The sequence below is a fragment of the Orycteropus afer genome, unplaced genomic scaffold (assembly GCF_000298275.1).
Source record: "Orycteropus afer afer isolate SDZICR_OR568_19922 unplaced genomic scaffold, OryAfe1.0 scaffold00196, whole genome shotgun sequence".
In the NCBI taxonomy this organism is placed as follows: domain Eukaryota; kingdom Metazoa; phylum Chordata; class Mammalia; order Tubulidentata; family Orycteropodidae; genus Orycteropus; species Orycteropus afer.
In genome coordinates, this window is record NW_006921783.1 from 5,168,999 (window position 1) to 5,190,272 (window position 21,274).

Here is a 21,274-nt window from a genome sequence, read left to right on the forward strand (position 1 = left end):
CTTCTCCTTATATACAGGAAGCAGGCCACATCCCAAAGGCAGCTACTCAGCTGCTTGTGATAGATCCCACCATGGAGTTGATTGCCAGTCTCATCGTGGGGAGCAACTACCACCAGCTGTCCAGCCACTCAACCAGGCCAGCCAAGTTGACACACAAACATAACTACCACATCTTCGCTGAATCTATCTTTGGTCTAGAGTATACTCCTGTTCACTGACCCCCGTCTGGTCCTCTCAGGTGTTTATCTGCAGTGTGGTGTTTGGTATTAATGATAATGCAATATTGTGCGTACACTGGTTGGTACTAGCATCTGTCGTCTATCTCCTATGTGCACAATTCAGTGTCCTTCCTTTTTCTAATGTTATCATGGCGGTCACAGGTTGTCTATTTTTTATCAAGTCACAACAATTCTCTATGTTCTATACACTAGACCTTTGTTTATGTTTTGCAAATACCTTCCTTCCTCTTTGTGCCCTGTATTTTCAGTCACTTTATACTGTCTTCTGATTCCATATACAAGTAGATACATAAATTCTTGTTGTTGTTGTTGTTGTTATGTGCTGTTTAGTCGGACCTGTCTCATAACGACCCCTCCTTGGGTTTCCGAGGTAGTATCACTACGGAAGTAAACTGCCCAACCTTCCTTCCGAGGAGTGGCTGGTGGGTTTGAGCCACCAGCCTTCTGGTTAGCAGTCAAGTACCTTAGGCTCTATGCTACCAGAGTTCTTAAGTGCATTAAAATCAATCTTTTCTTTTGTAGCTTGTACTTCATATGTCTTGTATGACAAAATCTTTCCTACTCTGAGGTCATGAAAATATTGTCGTGTTGTTAGCTGCAGCTGAATCAACCCCCAACTCATTGTGACTCCATGTGCAACAGAACAAAATGCTGCCTGGTCCCAAGCCACCCCCATGATTGATTGTGGTAACCTTCCCTTTAATACATATTTATGTCTTTAATTCATCTGGAATGATTTTGTGTGTATGGTATATGGTAGTTAGCCAATTTCTTTTTCTTCCTTTATTTTTGCAAATGGATAACCCATTTCCCCAATATCATTTATTGAAAAATCTATCCCTTCCCTATGATCTACAATGCCTTGCCTGTCATAAATTAAGTATCTTTCATCTATGTATGGATCCGTTTCTGGGTACTCTATTATGTTCCATTGGTCTGTTAATGTGTCCCTACAGCAATATCACAATTTTTGAATTATTATGATGGCTTTATATTAAATCTTGTTATCTGATTGGACAGATCTCTTCACTTTCTATTTCTTTAGGGGTATATTGGTTGTCAGACTTTTGTTTCATGTACATTTTAAAATCAACTTGATAAACCCCACCTAAACACACACACCAAAAAAAACCTTAGTAGGATTTTTACTTGAATGAATGCACAGAGAGAAGTGAAACCTCTGCAACAGTATATACTCCAGTCTAAGATTATGTCTTATCTCCACTTAATCATACATCCTTTAACAGTGTTTCTCTGATTATATTTTTCTCCAGAAGAAGCTTGTATGTTTTTTATTAGTTTTATTCATTGGTATTTTATATTGTTGACTGCTATTTTCCATGGTATACTCTTCTAAATTTTTTTTTTAACTGATTGCCCTACTATACAGAAAGGAAGTATTGTATGTTGATTTTTGTATACAGTAACTAAGTTAGACTCTTAATAATTCTAGTAATAAATTTGTAAAATTTTTGAAGGTTTCCTGATAAGACAGCCTATCATATTCAATAGTGACATATCTGTTTCCTTCCTCCTTTCTAGTCCTTGATTCTTCTTTTTCTTGCCTTACTGCTCTGGCTAGGACCTCCAGTATAATATTGAAAAGAAGTAGTGATAGTGGGTGTTCTCTCATTTCTAATCATAAAGAGAATACTTGCAACATATATACTGCATATACTGTATATATGATGCATCTTTGTAGATTTTTTGTGGATATCCTTTATAAAATTAAGTTCCATTTCATTCCTAATTTGCTAAGACTTTATCATGAATGGATGTTAAATTTTGTCAAGTGCTTTTCTTCTCCATCTCTTGAGATAATGACCATGTTTCCTCCTCACTTAGTCTATGACATAGTAAATTACATTAATCAATTTTTCCCAATATTAATCAACCTTGCCTTCATGCGATGACCTAATTTAGTTTTCATGTGTTATGCTATACATATACTGTTGGATTCAGTTTGCTGATATTTACTTTAGAAGTTTTTGCTGTTCATGCCTGACAAAGCCGTGTTTTAAAAGATACAAGAGGGATCAGAACAGATTAAAAAAAAAAAAATTAGGTAATGTTTCATATTCTGTGGTATTTTACTGCCATCTCGTGGAAGGAAGCAGTATCAGCAGTACAGAGCTTTAAAATCTCAACCAGGGTATTTCATTCACACTTAGGACTTTCTACATCATTTAGTGAAACTCTTCAGAGAAAGCTATGGATAAATTCCAACTAAATGATACATTAAAAAATACTGGAAATATGAGCTCTTCCCAGATACTTGTGGTTCAATCCATGGATTAGCTGCTGAAAGGCAAGCTCTTCTGATGTGAGTTTCTTAATTTCAGCCTGGTCATGACTCAACGTTCACTGTATAAGGTCAAGAAGACGTCAAAAGGTAATTCTAATCTCTAGTAGAAAAATTATCTCAGACCTTTCCCAGAAGCACACTGGGTTTACAATCTCATAAAGATGAGTTTCATTGTTGTTCTTTCTTTGGAGCTAGTGGAATGTGGAGGTTTGGTTTTTATTGAGAAAAGAGAAGAGAAATAGTTTGTTAATGTGAAGAACTGGTGACAAGATAAACTGGCTTAGCTGCCAGACAGTCCTATAAGTAAGTACAAATTGGGTTTGTCATCAGATTCAGAAGCTACTTAGATGGAGTCCTCAGAAAGAGCCTTACCATTCTGGAACTGAGTCTCCACACGCAGGTACTGCCGAAGCAGATCCATCACCACAGCCTTCATGTGGCCCCGAATGCCACTTCGGTACCTAGACAAACAGAAGAAGGCTCCACTGAAAAACCTGGCAGGCCAACCCTATAAATAATATACCCAGGGACCAAATTTACTCTCTAGACTTTCCAATCAACAGCTTTCCTTCTGAATATAGGGCAGGGCAGGGGAAGCCTAGAATTACTTAACCTGATTAATTCAAATTTCAAGCTTAAAAGAAATCTGGCTATAAGATTTTTTAAAAAGGAAAGAAAGAAAAAAAAAAAAAAAAGCCCACAAATAATCTTCACAACCAGCCCTGCATAAAAGTATCTCGATTCTACTGCTAAGTAGAAATTATTACCACATCTTTGCAATGGCTAAGGCATATCTGAAAGACTGATAAACTGAGCATCTTAAAGTTGAAAATGCTGAGTGTCCCTTTAGTTCAATAGTTGGCAATGTATTAAGTTAAGAGGAATATTAGGTCATACTTGGTCCTCTGCCAGAAGAATAATTAGGAGTCTCATCAAAATTATGAGGGGAAAAAAAATCTTCTGTGCTTTAAAAATTGATAGATGTTGATTAGAAATAAATCATCAGAAATATTGAGTATGAGAGTTAATTCACACTTCTAAGATATTATCGGTTATTTCTAACATACCTAAGTCAAACCTGAGATAAACCTCTTCATGACTACTTAAAAGGAATGAAGGTACAGTACTATCAGTTTGGGAATCTGAAGAGACATGTCATTACCTCTGCACCAGTTGTACAATGCTCTGAGTGTTCATGAAGAAGACTTCTCGTTCTGATTTTCGGTTCAGTGTAGCTGCATGGCTGTCTAGGATGTTTGCAATCTAAGGCACAAGAAAGGGAAAAATGAAGCACAACCCCAAAAGGAACACAAAACACCAACCTTTATAGCATCACTACAGGGAATCCTTTTTGTTATAACAATTCCTATTACCTTTCACATGGAGCAGCTGGGGATTAGTGGGCAGACGTTAGGGGCTTGTGTTAAATAAATAAGCAACTTTTCTCTTTTTTCACCCTTTCCCAGATGGACTAAGGACTGCATCACAAAAACGACTATTCTACCACAGGCTGACAAGCAAGAGCTGCACAACTGCCTAGCTTTAGTCCCCACATGTGCATTGTTTTACCTAAGGTAATAACTGTTTTGCCAAGATAATAAAGAAGTCTCTAATGATAAAATTATTAATACCCCTCTATTTTATATTAACTAAGGAGCTCTGGTGGTATAGTGGTTAAGATATTTGGTGGCAAATCAAAAGGTCAGTGGTTCAAACCCACCAGCCGCTATGCAGAACAAAAATAAAGCAGTCTGCTCCATAAAGATTTGCAACCTTCGAAACACAATGGGGGTCACTATGAGTCAGAAACAACTCAATGGCAGTGGGTATGGTTTTTGGTTTTAAACAAGAAGGAATCCTACAACATGTACTCAGTACTGGTAGCCAATGGAATACAATAAGGTTACACTATAAATACCTGTTGGCTGGGAAACTGACAAAGGACTGATGTAATGTTGCTAGCATATTGAGCCATTTCCTTCTTGATAGACTTCTCCACATTAGGGGGAATACGGCCAGAGACACTGGTCATAATATCTTGCAATTCTAGGAGTGGCAGGGAGGGATCTCTGAGGGTCTTCATCAACCGCTCTACCCAGTTTTTTACCTGGAGAGAAAGAAATAGTAACACAGAATCTAGACAAAGTTAATATAATCTCACAAATAAATATATGTGAACTCACTGCCACACAGTATTTATTTTGAAATGGCAATATAAGCACCTGACTAAACACTGCCCTTGCTCTTTGGTTTTAAAAAGAGTAATCTCAATTAAATGTGGAGTCAATGGCAGATAAGAATCAAGGTTTTAAAGACCTCAAATCTCATAAGGAAGGGTGAGAGAGTTCCAGGACAAACAGCTCTTTCTCTCCCTCTAAAAAATTGTTATGAGACTTAAAACTATCTTTGAGACAAGGTACCCAATTTGTACATCCCTTCCCCAAGAGAAGTGATTCATACCCTGGAGCTAAAGAAAGGATCTGGAAGGCAGTATCCATTCATTACGTTGACCAGATTATCCAGGACATAGTGGAAAACTCGGTGGAGCTTCTCGCCTCTAAGTGCCGTACTCTGGATCCGTGGCAGACTACCAGTGTGAAGCTCAGCCTGTCAACCCCAATGAGAGATTAAGTCATCCACCATCTTCTATTCAGGGTACAAAGACATCACTGCAACTCAGAGTCATCATTCAAAATCAAGATATCCTTTCATGATACTCAGCTACCAGGAGTAAAGTGAATGGAGGCAGCATCATGAGGCAATTACAGAAGTGCAGTACTCTAGAAACTCGAGTTCCATAATACTATAGACAAAATATAAGATGTATGATCAGGAAGAAAAAGAAAAAAAAAGAGCTTAAGAAAAAACTGGTAAACCAAGCACTGAAATCCCTTGCCCCTCCAAACTACTCCTGCAATATGCTTCAGCTCTACACAGCAATATTCAGAGTACCTTCCCACTCACCTGCTGGACCTTGCTGGGGTTGTCCAATTGCAATTTGGCTATAACACAGCCAGGGTCAAGAGCTGCTCCAGGCCGCTTGACATAATGGATACAGCCAGACTCTGCAGCTGTTAAGGTCATCACCATCTTCATTACCTATAGTGAAAACTAAAAATTAGAATCTGACTTCTCTTTTCACAAGAAAGTGACATTAAGAGATCAGTTTATACCTTATCATGTAAGTTAGACTATATCTAATTCAATCCAAAATAACGGGAATCTTTCAAACTCTACTATAGACTATAGAGCAACCAATTAGATCTCTCTCAAGACTCAGTTTTAGGGATTAAGGACATTTACAGCCATTTACCTGGTTTCTAACTTTTAAATCCATTTTGCCAGTTTGTGTTTTTATTTGTTTTGTACACAGAAGTGATGAACAATTTAGCTCCTTATACCAAGGGATCTAGCCTCTTGCTCTCAGACAGTCTTGCCTACCTAAAATATCCAGGTCATTCTTTACTCTTCCTTTCCCCCTTGTCTACCAGTTACCAAGTCCAGTCAAGCACATCTTTTAAACTTCTTCAAAACTCTTTCCTGCCATTGTGGTAGCTTAGGACCTATTTCTGGTCTAGAGTACCTTCCCTTCCATAACCTAACAGATCTCCCTCCTATGTATCCTCCAATAATCATTCTAGAACCCAAATCTCATATTACTTTCCTGCTTAAGATTCTTCGACTTCCCACAGACTTAAGAGAGTCTAAACTTTTTAGTATGACTTAGTGCCTAAGGCATTTGGCTGCTAACCAGACAGCTGGAAGTTCAAGCCCACCAGCCACTTCTTGGAAGAAAGACTGGGCAATCCACTTCCATACTGACACTGCCTCTGGAATGTGAGGAGTCACTATGAGTCACGATCGACTTGATGGCCGCGAGTTTGTTTTTTTTGGTGTAGGATTCTTTGTGATCTCACACCCAATTGCCTCTTTTGCATCTTTTAATGGGCAAACTCCCCCAACTAAACCTTAGCCTTATTCTCAAGCAATACCAATACATATTTGCATCTCCCTAAATATACCATGGAGCTCCAATGGCCTGGCAGTTCTAACCCACCAGCCACTCCTTGGAAGGAAGGTTTGGGCAATCTACTTCCGTAGCAATACTGCCTCAGAAACCCAAGGAGGGGTCGCTTATGAGTTGGCTCCAACTTGATAGGAGTTTTTTTTTTTTTTTTTAAACACACCATACTCTCGATTCTGTGCCTTTGCACATGCTGTTCCTTCAGCTTTAAACACCCTTTTCTGCCCTTCTTTCCCTGGTCTATTATTACCTAACTTTCAAAACTCAGAACAAATGTCTCCTTTGTTAAGAATTTTCTCTTACTATGTATCTACAACCACTCTGCCTTTGTTTGGGCTAGGTTACCTCCTAAACTCTGTGCTAAGCTCTCTCACAATTCATATTGCATTTCTTGTTTGTTTTGTGCCCCAAGCCATCTATTATCATATTTACTCTGTATATCCATTATTTAGAACAATACCTTGCACTCAAGTGTTATTGCCAAATATCTATTTTTAGAGCTAGACTTCCACTAGTCAAACAAAATTTAGAGCATTTTTACTTGTTTTTAAATATTAAAGTTCACAATTCCAATTAAACCAACCGTTACTCTTTCCTATCTTTTACTCTTCAGTCTCAGTCCATTCCATTCAACCTTTTTTTAAAATTATTATTTAAATTTTTATTGTGATTTGGGTGAAAGTTTACAGAGCAAATTCATTCTCCATACAGTAGTGCATACACATTTTGTTTCATGACATTGACTGCAATCCCCACAACGTAACAGCTCTCTTCCCACTTCCTCCCTACAGTTATCTCTTCCCTGTGTCCTCCTTTTCTAGGCACTCCTGCCCCCAGAGCTATCTCTCTGTGCAAATGATTGGTCGTCCTAAGGAGTATATCTACCTGATGCAAACGTTCACCCTATATGTCTGTTTATTGTTTGGCTGGAAGCCACAGGAGTGAGTTCAATTCTAGGCCTGAAGGGTAACTAGGGGACAGAGTCTTGGGGGTCTCACCCAGGCTCTATCCGACCAGTAAACCTGGTCTTCTTTACAAGTTTGACTTTTATTCCACATTATTCTCCCACTCCAGCCAGGATCTCCTGCGGTGATCCCTCCAGCCAACTCTTTTGTACCTTCCCTCCAATGATATTAAAGCCCATTCTCCACTTGACCTCAATCTCAGCATAGCACTGGCCAGCAAACACATGGCCTCCATCCTCCACAATATACTGGATCAGCTTCCCAGCAGAAGGTGAGCGCATCACTGATGGGTCATTTTCCTTCTCAAATACACAGGTTTTATTGCCAATCGTGATGCGATACCTAGGAGACAAGTGGAAGTATGTAAGGCAGTAAAGCAACTCAGATGTAAAAGAATACAAGTAGAATAAAGTTAATATTAAAAAAACAACAATTAAAAAAACCCTGAAACCTTTACCCTGCACACACATAATCTGTTTAGAATGCCAAATAACCAAAATTTCCTTCAATAATGTTCAGATTAAATAAATCATGGTCTATCCATCTAATGGAATACTATGTGACCATTAAAAAAAAAAAAAAAAGAATAATTCTATTAAAAAAAAAAAAACAAAGATTATGTAATTGCTAACATCTCCAGCTGAACAGTCTCCAAGATATGTTAATGAAAAAAAGCAAGGTGCAGGGTAACGTTTAAAGGGTATTTTTATTTGTGGATGTATTTAAGAGAAAAATACAGTGTACACTTACGTATAACTTGTATAAACCAAAAAAACCAAACTGACTGCCATCAAGTCAGAACCGACTCATAGCAACCCCTCCTTGGGTTTCTGAGGTGGTATCACCATGGAAGTAGATTGCCCAACCTTCTTTCCAAAGAGTAGCTGATGAGTTTGAACCACCAGCCTTCTGGTTAGCAGTCAAATGTCTTAGGTACTATGCCACCAGGAAAAAAACTATTAATGCCCATAAAGAGAACTTATTTTTCATGGTGTCCCAACATCAGACTGGTAGAGAGATACATGGTTTTAATTGTACTCCTTGAATTTTTGTTAGAAGAGTACCAAAAAAGGTAAAATCTCAAGAGACAGTAACTATTAAGGGAAAAGGTTGATATAATGACCATCAAAAGGACCTCAAATAAGCCACTCACCTATCCACTTCCTCCTTCATGTATGTGGTATAGCTACTGCCATCATAAGACAAGAGCAATCCTCCATCACTTAGCCGATGAACATCTACTTCCACACACGAGCCATTCATGATCACCACGTAGGAGTTAGGGGACTGTCGAGTCACCTGTAGGCAATGAGTACCAGAAGGGACAAGTCAATGTGTCCCTGCCAGGTAATGCCACAGACAAAATTTCAGTACTTCAAAGATATAGGTAAAAAAGATCTGCCAGATGAAAAAAAATCATGGCACAGGTGCTATTAGCATGAGTGGCTGTGGGCATGATTCAGTCCTGCTGCAAGCAAACTGTTGTTGTTAGGTGCCATCGAGTCAGTTCTGACATGTAACGATCCTATTTACAACAGAAAGACAACTGCCTAGAGTCCTGCACCATCCTCACAATCATTGCTACTTTTGAGCCCAGCGTTGCAGCCACTGTGTCAATACATCTCGCTGAGGGTCTTCCCCTTTATCGCTGACCCTCTAGTTTACCAAGCATGATATCCTTATTCTCCCTGCTCTGGCTGTTTCTGGTCTCTCCTTTATCTCTGGGCTGTATATGTGAAATTGAGGAGCACTGAAACGGTTTTCACAGAATAATCAAATATTGTTTCATGCTACTGCCAAAAATAATGACTGTAATTTCACTAATGTTCCAGCCCCTGAAATAGACCAAATATTTTCCCCTACCCCACGACCTTTAAAGAAAGTAAGATAACAAAGAGAGACCAAAAGGTACACATGCTAAGTGAAATGTCAGGCACAAAAGAAAAAATATTATATGATCCAATTTATATGAAATATCTAGAATAAGTAAACACACTAAGACAAAAGTTACTACTAGTAGTTACCAGGGGTTATAGGGAAGGGAAAACAGTAATTAAAGCTTAAGGGGTACTGAGTTTCTGTTTAGGATGGTAAAAAACATTTGGAAATGGACAGTGGTGATGGTTTCAAAACATGGTGTCATGGATTGAATTGTATCCCTCCAAAATATGTGTCAACTCAGCTAGACCATGATTCTCAGTGGTTTGGCAGTAATGCAATGATGTAATCATCCCCTATGATATGATCCGATGTGATCAGCCAATCAGTTTTAAGGGGGCTGGAGTGGGATAAACACCTTATTCAGATCACATCCTTGATCCAATATAAGGAGAGTTTCCCTGGGCTTGGGGCTGTATCACCTTTTATCTCGTAAGAGATAGAGAAACAAGCAGAGGAGGAGGGGCTTTAGCACTACCAAGAACAGCTAGGAGTGGGGTGCTTCCTTTGGACCTAGAGTCCCTGTGCTAAGACCCTCCTAGACCCAGTTGAAGACTGATGTCAAGACACATGTGATATCTCCAAGGGAAGCCAGCTCACAGGTATTGAAGGGGACAAAAACCTTCCTCTAGAGCCAACTGAAGGAGCTCTGGTAGCATAGTGGCTAAGGCACTTGACTGCTAACCAGAAGGCTGGCGGTTCAAACCCACCAGCCACTCCTCGGAAGAAAGGTTGGGCAATCTTACTTCGGTAGCGATACTGCCTCGGAAACCCAAGGAGGGGTCGCTATGAGTCAGGGTTGACTCGACGGCACATAACAAGAACAAGAACAACAAGAGCCAACTGAAAAAGAAACCCTTCCCTTTATAGCCAGTGCTCTGAATTGACTTCCAGCCCCCTAAACCATGAAAGACTAAATCTCTGTTGGTCAAAGACATCCACTCGTGGTACTTCTGCTACAGCAGCACAAGGTAACTATGACACAGAGTGAACTAATATCACTAAGTTGTATACTTACAAATGGTTAAAGTGGCAGTATTTTGTTATATATATTTTACATTTAAAAGAAAAAAGGAAGACAGGTATTAATGGGATTAAGCATACCTTAAGTACATACTTGACTCCTTCATAGATGAGTTCAACATCTACTGTATTCAGAAGTGTATGTGCAGGAAGGACCTGGCCCCTGAAAGAACAAAAATGTGAGAGACATTTACTTCCAGAAAGTTTTAAAAGTTTATAAAGGAAGCTTAAAGGTTACCACAGCCTTTCCTGGAATATCAAAAACCTAATAGCAATTTCATCATTTTAAGGGATTGATTACATATATCAAATAAGGGTTGATTATGGAATACTCTGCAGCCATTAGAAAGAAAGATAAAGCCTTATGTTCCAATGTGGAACACTCTCCAAAACATATCGTTAAGTGAATAAAACAAAGTATAGAACAACTTTAGAGTACACTAACGTTGTTGTTGTTGTTGTTGTTGTTACATGCTATCGAGTCGGACCTCACTCATAGCAACCCCTCCTTGGGTTTCTGAGGCAGTATCACTATGGAAGTAGATTGCCCCACCTTCCCTCTGAGGAGTGGCTGGTGAGGAGTGCCTGGTGAACCACCAGCCTTCTGGTTAGCAGTCAAGTGCCTTAGGCACTACATTGCCAGAGTGTTTAGAAAAAGGTTGGGGGAGGAGTGGGAAGAAAGAAATAGTAAATGTTTATGTTATATAATTTTTGAATATCTCTGGAAAATTATGTAAGAACTGGTAACATTGGTTGCCTAATGGAAAGGGAACTGTGTAGGCAGGGAACAAACGTAAGGAGAATTTTCACCACATATTTTTTTGTACCTTTTGAATTTTGAACCATGTCAATGTATTTATTATTTATTACCTGTTAATAAAAATCAAAGCTTAAAAAAAATTAAAAAACCCTACTCTTACCAGCTGGGATTTTATTTGGGGTCTTAAAAAGGGAAAAAAGAAGCAATAAGCCATGGTTAGGTGGAAGGGAAAGGGGAAAAAAAAGGACATTACCAAGGAGGGAAACAGTATCAAAAATGTCTTTTGTAATAACAGGAGTGATAGATGAGGTGTGCAAAGTTATTAGTAACTGGTGAATACAGGTAAAGAATACATAGAAGTTCTTTGTATTATCGATGGAACTGTTTTATAAGTTTGAAATTACTTTAAAGTAACAGGGGGCATTTTTAAAATTGTGATTTAGGTGAAAGTTTACAGAGTAAATCCAAAGGTGTAACTTCTTAACCATAGCCAAACACCTTGAGGAAGTGTATCGCTGGGCCCACAGGTTCAGAACCACCCTCATGGGGGATATGAAGCTTAACTGGCATAACATACCACACAATAATATGGTTTTCCATCCTACTTTGGTGAGGAGCAATGGGGGTCTTAAAAGCTTGCAAGTGGCTATCTGAAATGCAACAACTGGTCTCTCCTCACCTGGAGCAAAGAAGAGCGAAGGAAATCAAAGATACATGCAAACAATTAGTTCAAGGGACTAGTGGAGCATGGGAATCTCAGCCAATATGACCCCTGAGACCAGAAGAACTAGATGGTGACTGGCTACCACTGCATATCACTAAAAAAGGGATCAAAATTGGAGATCCTGGACAGAGTGGGAGAAAATTATAGAACAAACTCAAAATCATAAAAAAGACCAGGCTTACTGGTCTGATAGAGACTAGCGAAATCCCTGAGACTACGGCCCCATGTCAACCCTTAGGTCCTGAAAATGAATTTACTCCCATAGCTTAACCTCCAGGCAAACAATAGGTCTATGAGGTGAACATTTGTATAGGGAGATAGCTCAGAGGGCAGGATGCATAGGAAAGAAGGACATAGGGAAAAGGTAACAACAGGGAGTAAGTAGGAAGAGAGCTGTTATGTAATAGGGATTGCAATCAGTGTCATGAAACACAATGTGTATAAATGTTAAATGGAAAACGAACTTGCTCTGCAAACTTTCACTCAAATAACACACACATATTACTTTAAAACTCAAGTTTCAAAAATATGTTTTAAAAAGAAGTTAAAAAAAAAATAAGTCTTGGAGAGGAGAGTGCACCTGGCACCTGTGCACAACCGAAGGGTAAACCATTCAACTAAGACAGAAACTGTATGCTGAGAAACAGAAATAAGCTAAGACTGGACTGACAAAAAGGGGCCAAAGTATAGAGGGGTTCAAAGTCACACCGACAGTTTTAGATTTAATACAGAAGTGACGAGAGCTTCTAAAGGTTTAGTGTATGAAAGTAACATAGTAAAAGATATGAACTGTGAAGATTAATAATTGTACAAACTTAGTGCAATTTTTCACATTTTGTTTCTTCTTTTCAGAAACCTTACATGGGAGCTGACATAAGTCTAACAACACAAAAGGAAATAAAATGTCTGTGATTAAAGTGCTTTAAAATGATTAGCCTTTGGACCACTTCTTTGAGGACTCAAAGCCAGAGCTTAGTCTCCAGAATCAGTGTTAGAAATTAGCTTAGCTTTATACATGTCTGACCCTCTACTTGAAAGGCTCAGGAGGCTATATTGAATATCAGTTTAAATTATTAATTCCTGAAATGTGTTACAGGTAATACATGGAATATTTAGAGTTCAATGCTAGGGACAAGCACCAGAATTTCATCATCAGAGATTTGATTCTAGTACAAAATAAAAGTTTACTTCAGCTGGAGTCTGTCCTAAACAAACAAACAAAAAACCCCACCTATTCTAACTGTGAAATAAGCTCATCTCTAGAAGCTGCCGTTAGAGTCCCAAAATAATTTGCAATATAAACACTTAAATTCCCTCTCCCTCCTTCTTCCACAGTCAGTGAATAACAAGTAACACTCGCAAGCTGCCAGAAACAAACTGAAGAACAAACAGGTCTTTGAGCTTCAGTCCTATAATCAGGACCCCTTGTTAGCTTGCACAACCTAGAAGAAACAAAGCCTACCTTTCTAAGGAGTGAAGAAAGTTAGAGACACTATTCCGCAGGCTCACATCTGCCACATGCAGAGCTCCACATACAACTCCCAACATGGTGTCAGGTCGCTCTGCCTAAAAGGAAGAGAGAGAGAGTAGATTGAAAGCATGGTCACTTGGCACCATGGCCCCTAAATTCAAATCAGGATCAAGTTTGCTAAGGAAAAACAGCTATGTTGAAAATCGCCATCCTTACTACCCAAATGGTTTTTGAAATAAAAATGAGTACAAATAATTTTAGAATTGGAATAGAAGCCTCATTTGAATAGAGATGAACAAAAAGATTAGAAGGGAAACATTTCCCTCTACCACTCTTCTTATAATTTCCACTGAGCCACTCAAAGTTTTTAACAGAAATAAATTTTAAAAGGTACAAAAGATTTGGGTTTTGGTATGTCAAAGAAAAATGGTGAGTACTCAAATTTTGAACTACCCAGCAATCTAATAATTTTATATAAAATCTTGGATAACTCAGAAACAAAGGGTAACTCTGATTTAAATGAGGCTCCTCTAAGCAGAACTATGCTGCTGTTGTTGTTATTTGCCATCGAATTGGACCAGACTCAGAGCGACCCCTCCTTGGGTTTCCGAGGCGGTATCACTATGGAAGTAGATTGCCCCATCTTCCTTCTGAGGTGTGGCTGGTGGGTTTGAACTGCCAGCCTTCTGGTTAGCAGTCAAGTGCCTTAGCCACTATGCTACTAGAACTCCCAAGCAGAACTATAGATGTTGGTAATTCTGAAACACATTTAACAGTAGAACTTATCAAATGACTATAATACAGGCAGGGGAACTCTTACAATGCTAAAATTCAACTAATCCCTAGATTTTTCCAGGTAGATCAAGAACCAAATTTAGTGATACAGACAGATCATACCACAAGCCTATAAAAATCCAATCCCAGAGCTGCTTTTGCAAGTGGAAAAATACACACCTGTACTTTTTCTGCTATCAGTCTGTCCAGCCAACCAGTGTCAATTCTATTCAACTGAAAGCTTTCAGTCTCCAACAATTTGATCAGGTATTCAACTGTAGTTCGGAAATCACCTCGAATAGACAGCTCCTTCAAAGCCACTACCATGTTTCTGGGAGAAGAACAGAAGCAGATCTGTTTCAGCAACAAATATTTTAGTGTTTTTTCACTCATTTTGAAGAATTGTTCCCTTCCTTCAAACTCTTTAGAGGGAGTGGAGACAGACAAATCCAGAACAAAAAAGGGCACACACATGAGTGTGCTCACTAGTGGGTGTTGCAGGTAGAGAGAATCTGCAAGTCAGCACACTTACTGATTCACACACTTACCATAAAATCATCAGCAAATCACACTCATTTCACATATAAAGAGCATAAAACACATTATATACAAATCATCCTCAATTTTCCCTTATTAGGCTTCCATCTTTCTATCATTATTGATGGCTAACTGGGATTCGGGCATACTTCCACTCTTACACCTTATTTTATTGAGGTACAATTTACAGTATTTTTTTTACGATATTTTAAGTATACAGTTTAATAAATTTTGACAAATGCTAATAACTTAAAAGGTTTATAAACAATGAGACAACCGCGTGAGTGCAGTCAGCTATCACCTTGACACTGCACATGAGAGTGCTTTTTAAGCTGCTTTTAAAACATCTGTGTAATTCACTTGGTCATTACTTTTATAATTTCCCAAGTAAGTAGAAAATGGTCTAATTTTAATACAATTTCTAGCATTATGGGATTTTTCTGCATATTTCTGCCCAGTACCTATCCTGCATAGAACAAGTACTTTAACAAATAATTTATTATGCATCTCACATGCTCAGACACATACTCTAGGCTCATAAGGGAAAGAGTAAAGATATAATAATCACTTTTAAAGTACAAGGAAGAATATCATAAAAGACATTTGATACACAAGCAAAATGCTGGAAAGGTCCTAAGAAGGGATAAAAATCCACCTACTCATAGCTTCGTGAAGAATGTAAAATCAGATACAGGCTGAAAATGTAACTGGGATTTCAACTGTGACAGGAATACTATTCAGCTGGTGCAGGCATTCCCTCAGCCTTGAACATTATTCTCTCTTCCACCTCCATTCTCCTTTTCTGTGCCTTTCCCTTGGCCTGGTTTATTCCTCCTATACATTCTTCAGCTATCAGTCTAGATGTCACTTCCTCCTGGAAGCCTTCCCTGAACCCCCTCTAGATTGAGTTAGTTGTCTTTAAGTGTCTATGACATCCTTATATAAACCTACTATCACAGCACTTACTACACTGTTTTAATTGCTTATTTTCCTCTTCCTTTAGATTGTAAAGTTCCATGAGGTCAGAGACCTTATTTTGGTCATACCTATATCCCTAGAACCAGAATAAAGTAGATATTCAGTAAACATTTTTTGAGTGGTCAATGAGGGAGCAAAAAAAAAAATTGTAAGAATGAAAGTTAAGAGGGAAGAAAAGAGTTGTGTACGGGGATAAACAGTATGACCAAAGCAGAGAGTATGAGTAGAGGGGACTAGTGGGGAATCCGTTCATTCAGCAAACATTTACTGACTGCTTACCATGGTCAGATATTGCAGCAACAAGATAAGTATAGTATTTAGACTACAAATGATGAGAAATAACTCTGGGAACATGACTTAGGGTTATTAATAAGACTTGGAACATAAAGCTGAAGAATACAGACCTAATGTAATCATCAACAACAAAAAAACTTCTGACCTCAAGAAATAATGCTTTGTATTAAGAGCAAGTTTATTGTAGAGGCCCTATTTTTAATTAGCTAAAAGTTAATCTCATTAAGAGAACTGTACAGAGTAGGTCAGAAAGTAAGAAGGCTTCTGACCTAGGAAATAGGATATATATGTTCCATGGAATGTACACAGGGTCTGCTGAATCAGGACCATAAATCTAAATGCTTTCAGAGACCACTCCGGAACATAAATCAGTGAGGCACATCAGGCGGGTGATATGGTTAACTAGAGAGTTCATGTCTCACATTAAAAAAAAGATCAAAGTTTCAGCTGACTTTTGCCAAGCAGAATATAAAGCCATCATCCCATTTTCTGAAGGAAAGGCAGAAATCCAGATTTGTATTTCAATCTCTCAATTTTTAAATATAAGTAATGTTTTTAAAAAAATCAACACTTTGTGAGCCAATCAAAATATATTTGCAGGCTGAGACTGGCCTGGAAACCATCAGTTTGCAAGCTCTAGTATAAACACTGTTCATACTTTGGCAAAGCAGGATATGACAGTGATAAAAACTGACAAGTGTAAACCACATAGTTTTATTGGTACCATTGTCTTAATTTTGAAAAACTCTACTGATAGTTTTGAATACATGGAAAGAATTACAGAAGACAAAACAGAAATAATGATACTTCCTTACTTCTGGAACACTATTGATAACTAACAGTATTAATGAATAGTTATTTATTACCTATTATTTGTATACATTTCAAAGATCAAGGGAATGGCACTGAATGTCTGGTCCAAAACTATACACAATTAAAAAATATAAACATATATTTTGGATAGATATTCTAAAGTATCTGCATTGTCTAAAGTATCTCCTTAGGCCTTACTTTTTAAGACAAGTCAATTTTCTGTTAATTTAATATGTAAGGTCTATTATTAATTAATAATGTTTATGATGTAACAGTTATATTAGTAGAAGCTGTGTCTATATTTTATAACACACCAGGATCTCTTATCTAAGCAATGTGGACAGTTCTTCTCATAAAACAAGCAGCATAATTTTATTATTTTTAATAATTATAGGAATTTATAGTTATATCTTTATTTTCATATTAAATTGTGGATCTCATCTATCATTTATTTATGTCAAACTGAGGAAGCTCTGGTAGCACAGTGCCTAAGGCACTTAACTGCTAACCAGAAGGCTGGCGGTTCAAACCGACCAGCCACTCCTCGGAAGGAAGATGGGGCAATCTACTTCTGTAGTGATGCTGCCTCGGAAACCCAAGGAGGGGTCACTATGAGTAGGGTCTGCCTCAAAGGCACATAACAACAACAACACAGTGCAGTGAATTACTTGGTATGGCTTTTCTAGTCATAGTTGTTCTCACTCCCATCAGATGACTGGGTGGAACTATGCAAAGTAAGGGGCTTATGGCCCACCAAGGGAATTGGATAGCTTGTTAGTAATGTAAATAAAGTTAGAAAGCACCTTTGTGGTGGGATCATGGAAATAAGATTTAGGAAACTCTTAATGTGGGGATTGGTCAGTTTTGTCATCCAGCTAGGCTTAAAATGAGCCCTCCTAGAGGCAGAAGGGAGGATCTCACCGCCATCAAGAGTTAAGAGTTAGAGATAGAGTGAAGGGAGTCCTTGGACCTGAGATCCCTGTACTGGACACCCCTGGCAGAGACGAACAGCAGAGATAACGTGGCAGCAGAACTGAGAGACTGGCACGAGACAGAGCACCGAGAGACCAGCATGAGGCAGAGCAGTGGGCTTGTTAGCCTAGGGAGTGAGACAGCTGAGTGCCTTTGGGCAGAACGCTTGCTAGCTGACTGGAGTACACCTAGGTGTACCTATCCACAGAGCTTTGTAACACTTGCCTGAGGAGGGCAGAGACCAGGCCGAGAGGTCAAGGGCCAAAGAGAGGCACTCCTGAGGGCATGGCCAAGGGGAGACTGTCCTGATCAAAGTGCATCCTGAGCATGTTCTTAAACCTCAATTGTAACCTGTTACTCTTTAATAAACCCTATAAATTGTATGCACTGTCTGTTGAGTTCTGTGTAGTCATTGCAAACTAGCAAACTAGCAAACCCAGAAGAGTATTAAGTGCTATGGAAGGGACAGTTGGTGTCAGAATTGGTAAAAGTTTTGAGGGAGACTCCCCCTTATGAAATTAAGAGGTCAGAGAAGGATGCCACCCCCTGTTCTTTTTGCACAAACTTTTGGTCTAGAATCTTCCTTCTCCCCTACCACTATAGTGTCTAAGGAAAATACGATACCTTTAAAATAATCAATCATATAAGCCTACCAAAACTACTTGAAACAAAGAAAAACTTAAAAAGGTTTAGAACAAACAGGTAACTGTGTGTCAAACCCTGTAAAATTTAACAAAATATAAATGCTAGTATGATTTAAAATATTTTCAGCAATGAAGTTGTCCATATTAGAACTTTTCTATCAGGTAAGTGGCTCCCATTCCCATGCTCACAGCTTCACTGAAAATTAGTATGAATTTTTTTTGTAAAATGCTTTTATACTTACGAAATTGCTTCCTCTCTGTTTTCTCCCCAGGAAAAACAGTGACCAAATTGAGAATCAGCAAATTCATGAAGTCCGCCTGCAGCAGCAACACTGAAATAACCCCACACGTTCTTATTGCTGCGGAAATTCAATTCCTGAACTGTTCCTGAGCTGGGCTTAAAACCCTGTTAAAAGAATGTTGAATATGAGAGACTATATTATAGTTCCAAGGAAGAGAATACATATATATTCATTGTTTGGGCTGTTAATCATACAAAGAAGCAGAAATGGTGCACAAAGATCATAAAAGCTTAAGAGCCAAAGTCTATTGCTATAAATCCAGCGAGGATCTTTTAGTGCTAAAGTGGGATTAAGTGACCAATGGAGCAGTAATCACTTATTTAACTCTTCTAACCAAAACCTCTATAAATTTCCCTCCCCAGAAAAAGTCTCAAGATATTTCAGATGTATGTCCTCAGATATTATCTAACATTCCCAAGGGGATAAAAGGTGTAAACTTTGTAAGTGGCATGTTACCTCATCTGGATTTTCACTAGTGATCCGAGCAGCAATAACATGGCCTCTTGGGCAAGGAACATGAGTAGAATTTTCAAAATCAATGGGAGCATGACCCCAGGGAGATACTCCATACATCATACGAATATCCTTGATTCTATACAGAGGTATCCCCATGGCAATCTGAAAGTTAATAAAACACACACACCACTCATTTTCCACAGTATTTTCCTTAAAATGTGAAGGATATCAAATTACCTACAGTTTTTCATTTAATTAGCCAAAAACTAAAACTTTCTATTTTTATAGTCTTATTGTACAATTACTAAACAACTAACTCTAGGGTACTTGAAACAAGGTATGTCACTATAGATAACTTGCTAGATATTCCTCACTCCTGAAAAAAGTCCCCAAATCCCTAAAGCAATAGACATGAGTTCCCCTTAGTGTCATTTCTCTATCAAGGAACCAAAATGAAGGTATCCAAGGGAAATGTCAGTAACAATGGTTATTCAATGAGTTCAGATTGCTAAAAAGTTCTAACTATGTCATAATTATCTTTTTCAGCCCCACAAAACAGTCGAAGAAGTAAATAAATCTTTAGTCCTTAATGGGAACCTAGAGGAGGGTCCTAGTGAGGGCAAAGAATATATTAGCTATAAATAATAATGCCAGGCTTTATCATCAGCAATTACTGCTTCCAATAACATCTGTTTCCTGGGCTAAGAGGAGGCAGTAATTGACAACTGCACTTTGTACATTATAAAAACAAATCTCGGAAAATTAAAAAAATCAAAACAAATACAAATGTGGGATACCACAATCTTAGAGAAAAACCCCTGACCACAACTCTGGTATGGAATTTCTCCAACATAGAAAAGAGGAGTAGGGAACAATTCCAAAGTTGTAAGGTTTCCTATAATGATGCAATGCAAACATTGTCGTGGAGTCAGATCTGACTCACAGTGACCCCTCCTTGGGTTTCCAAAGCAGTATTGCTACATAAGTAGATTGCCCAACCTTCCTTCCAGGGAGTGGATGGTGGGTTTGAACCACCAGCCTTCTAGTCAGCAGACAAATGCCTTAGGCACTATGCCACCAGAGCTTCCATAGTGAAACAATTGAATAAAGTATAATATTTGTAAAGTTTCTTTCTAAAATATGAGTTTACATCAGATGTATCTGGCTTAAAAAATAATAATAATAATAGTAATTTTCGTATGTCTGTACTATATTGGAAGAAGCTCTTCCGGTTAAGTAGGTAAAGCATTTATCTGATAATCAAAAGATTCATGGTTCTAACCCACCAGCTGCTCCATAGGAGAAAGATGAAGCAATCTGCTTCCATCAAGATTTACAGCCTTGAAAACCCTACAGGGGTCGCTATGAATCAGAATGATTCAATGGCAGGAGGTTTGGTTTTGGTACCATATATATGTAAAACCAACCCACTATGTACACAACCACAAGATAAACACTACATGGCACTCAAAGAACCCACTGCTCTTGAGTTGATTCAGACTCATAACAACCCTCCTTACAGAACCTTTTAGTACTGCCCCATGGGGGCTTCAAGACTGTAAATCTTTACAGAAGCAGACTGCCTCATCTTCTCCTGTGGAATGGCTGGTAGGTTCAAACTGCTGCCTTTGGTTTAGAAGTTGAATGCTTCAACTACTATGCCACCAGCTCAAACAGGAGGTGTTTTCTCTTATCAGACACTGGTCAAACCAGTTTTTCAGGTATGTCTAAAATTCCAATCTTCTCAAATCAGAGTGACTCACCTGGAGTTGTGCTGCAGGAAGGTTGACATCAGCAACCATCTCTGTACAAGGGTGTTCCACTTGTAGCCGAGGGTTCAGTTCCAAAAAGTAGAAGCTGCCATCCTGGCTGTAGAGGTATTCCACAGTGCCAGCACTCACATAACCAACCATTTTGGCAAGTTTTACCGCACACTCAAAGATGAAAAATAAATGAACATAAGTAAGTCACCTTTTCCACTGCTGGACCATTGCTTACCTTTAGCCTCTCTCTAACTCAACTGTCCAATGTTTATAAAAGCCACATTATAGCAAA

At 38.5% G+C, this 21,274-nt stretch overlaps 1 protein-coding gene across 1 annotated transcript in view; it reads right to left on the minus strand.

Annotated features, from left to right (window-relative positions):
- ACACA (acetyl-CoA carboxylase alpha) overlaps positions 1-21,274 on the minus strand; it is a 260,973-nt gene that overhangs the window by 161,641 nt on the left and 78,058 nt on the right. Inside the window, exons 11-23 of the mRNA XM_007947891.2 lie at positions 20,983-21,153; positions 19,220-19,381; positions 18,704-18,867; positions 14,404-14,554; positions 13,441-13,544; positions 10,576-10,657; positions 8,687-8,832; positions 7,725-7,875; positions 5,509-5,643; positions 5,005-5,151; positions 4,463-4,651; positions 3,707-3,807; positions 2,917-3,005 (exon numbers count right to left, since the gene is read on the minus strand). Coding sequence (XP_007946082.2) covers positions 2,917-3,005; positions 3,707-3,807; positions 4,463-4,651; positions 5,005-5,151; positions 5,509-5,643; positions 7,725-7,875; positions 8,687-8,832; positions 10,576-10,657; positions 13,441-13,544; positions 14,404-14,554; positions 18,704-18,867; positions 19,220-19,381; positions 20,983-21,153 — 1,792 coding nt within the window. The remainder of the gene's footprint in view (positions 1-2,916; positions 3,006-3,706; positions 3,808-4,462; positions 4,652-5,004; positions 5,152-5,508; positions 5,644-7,724; positions 7,876-8,686; positions 8,833-10,575; positions 10,658-13,440; positions 13,545-14,403; positions 14,555-18,703; positions 18,868-19,219; positions 19,382-20,982; positions 21,154-21,274) is intronic.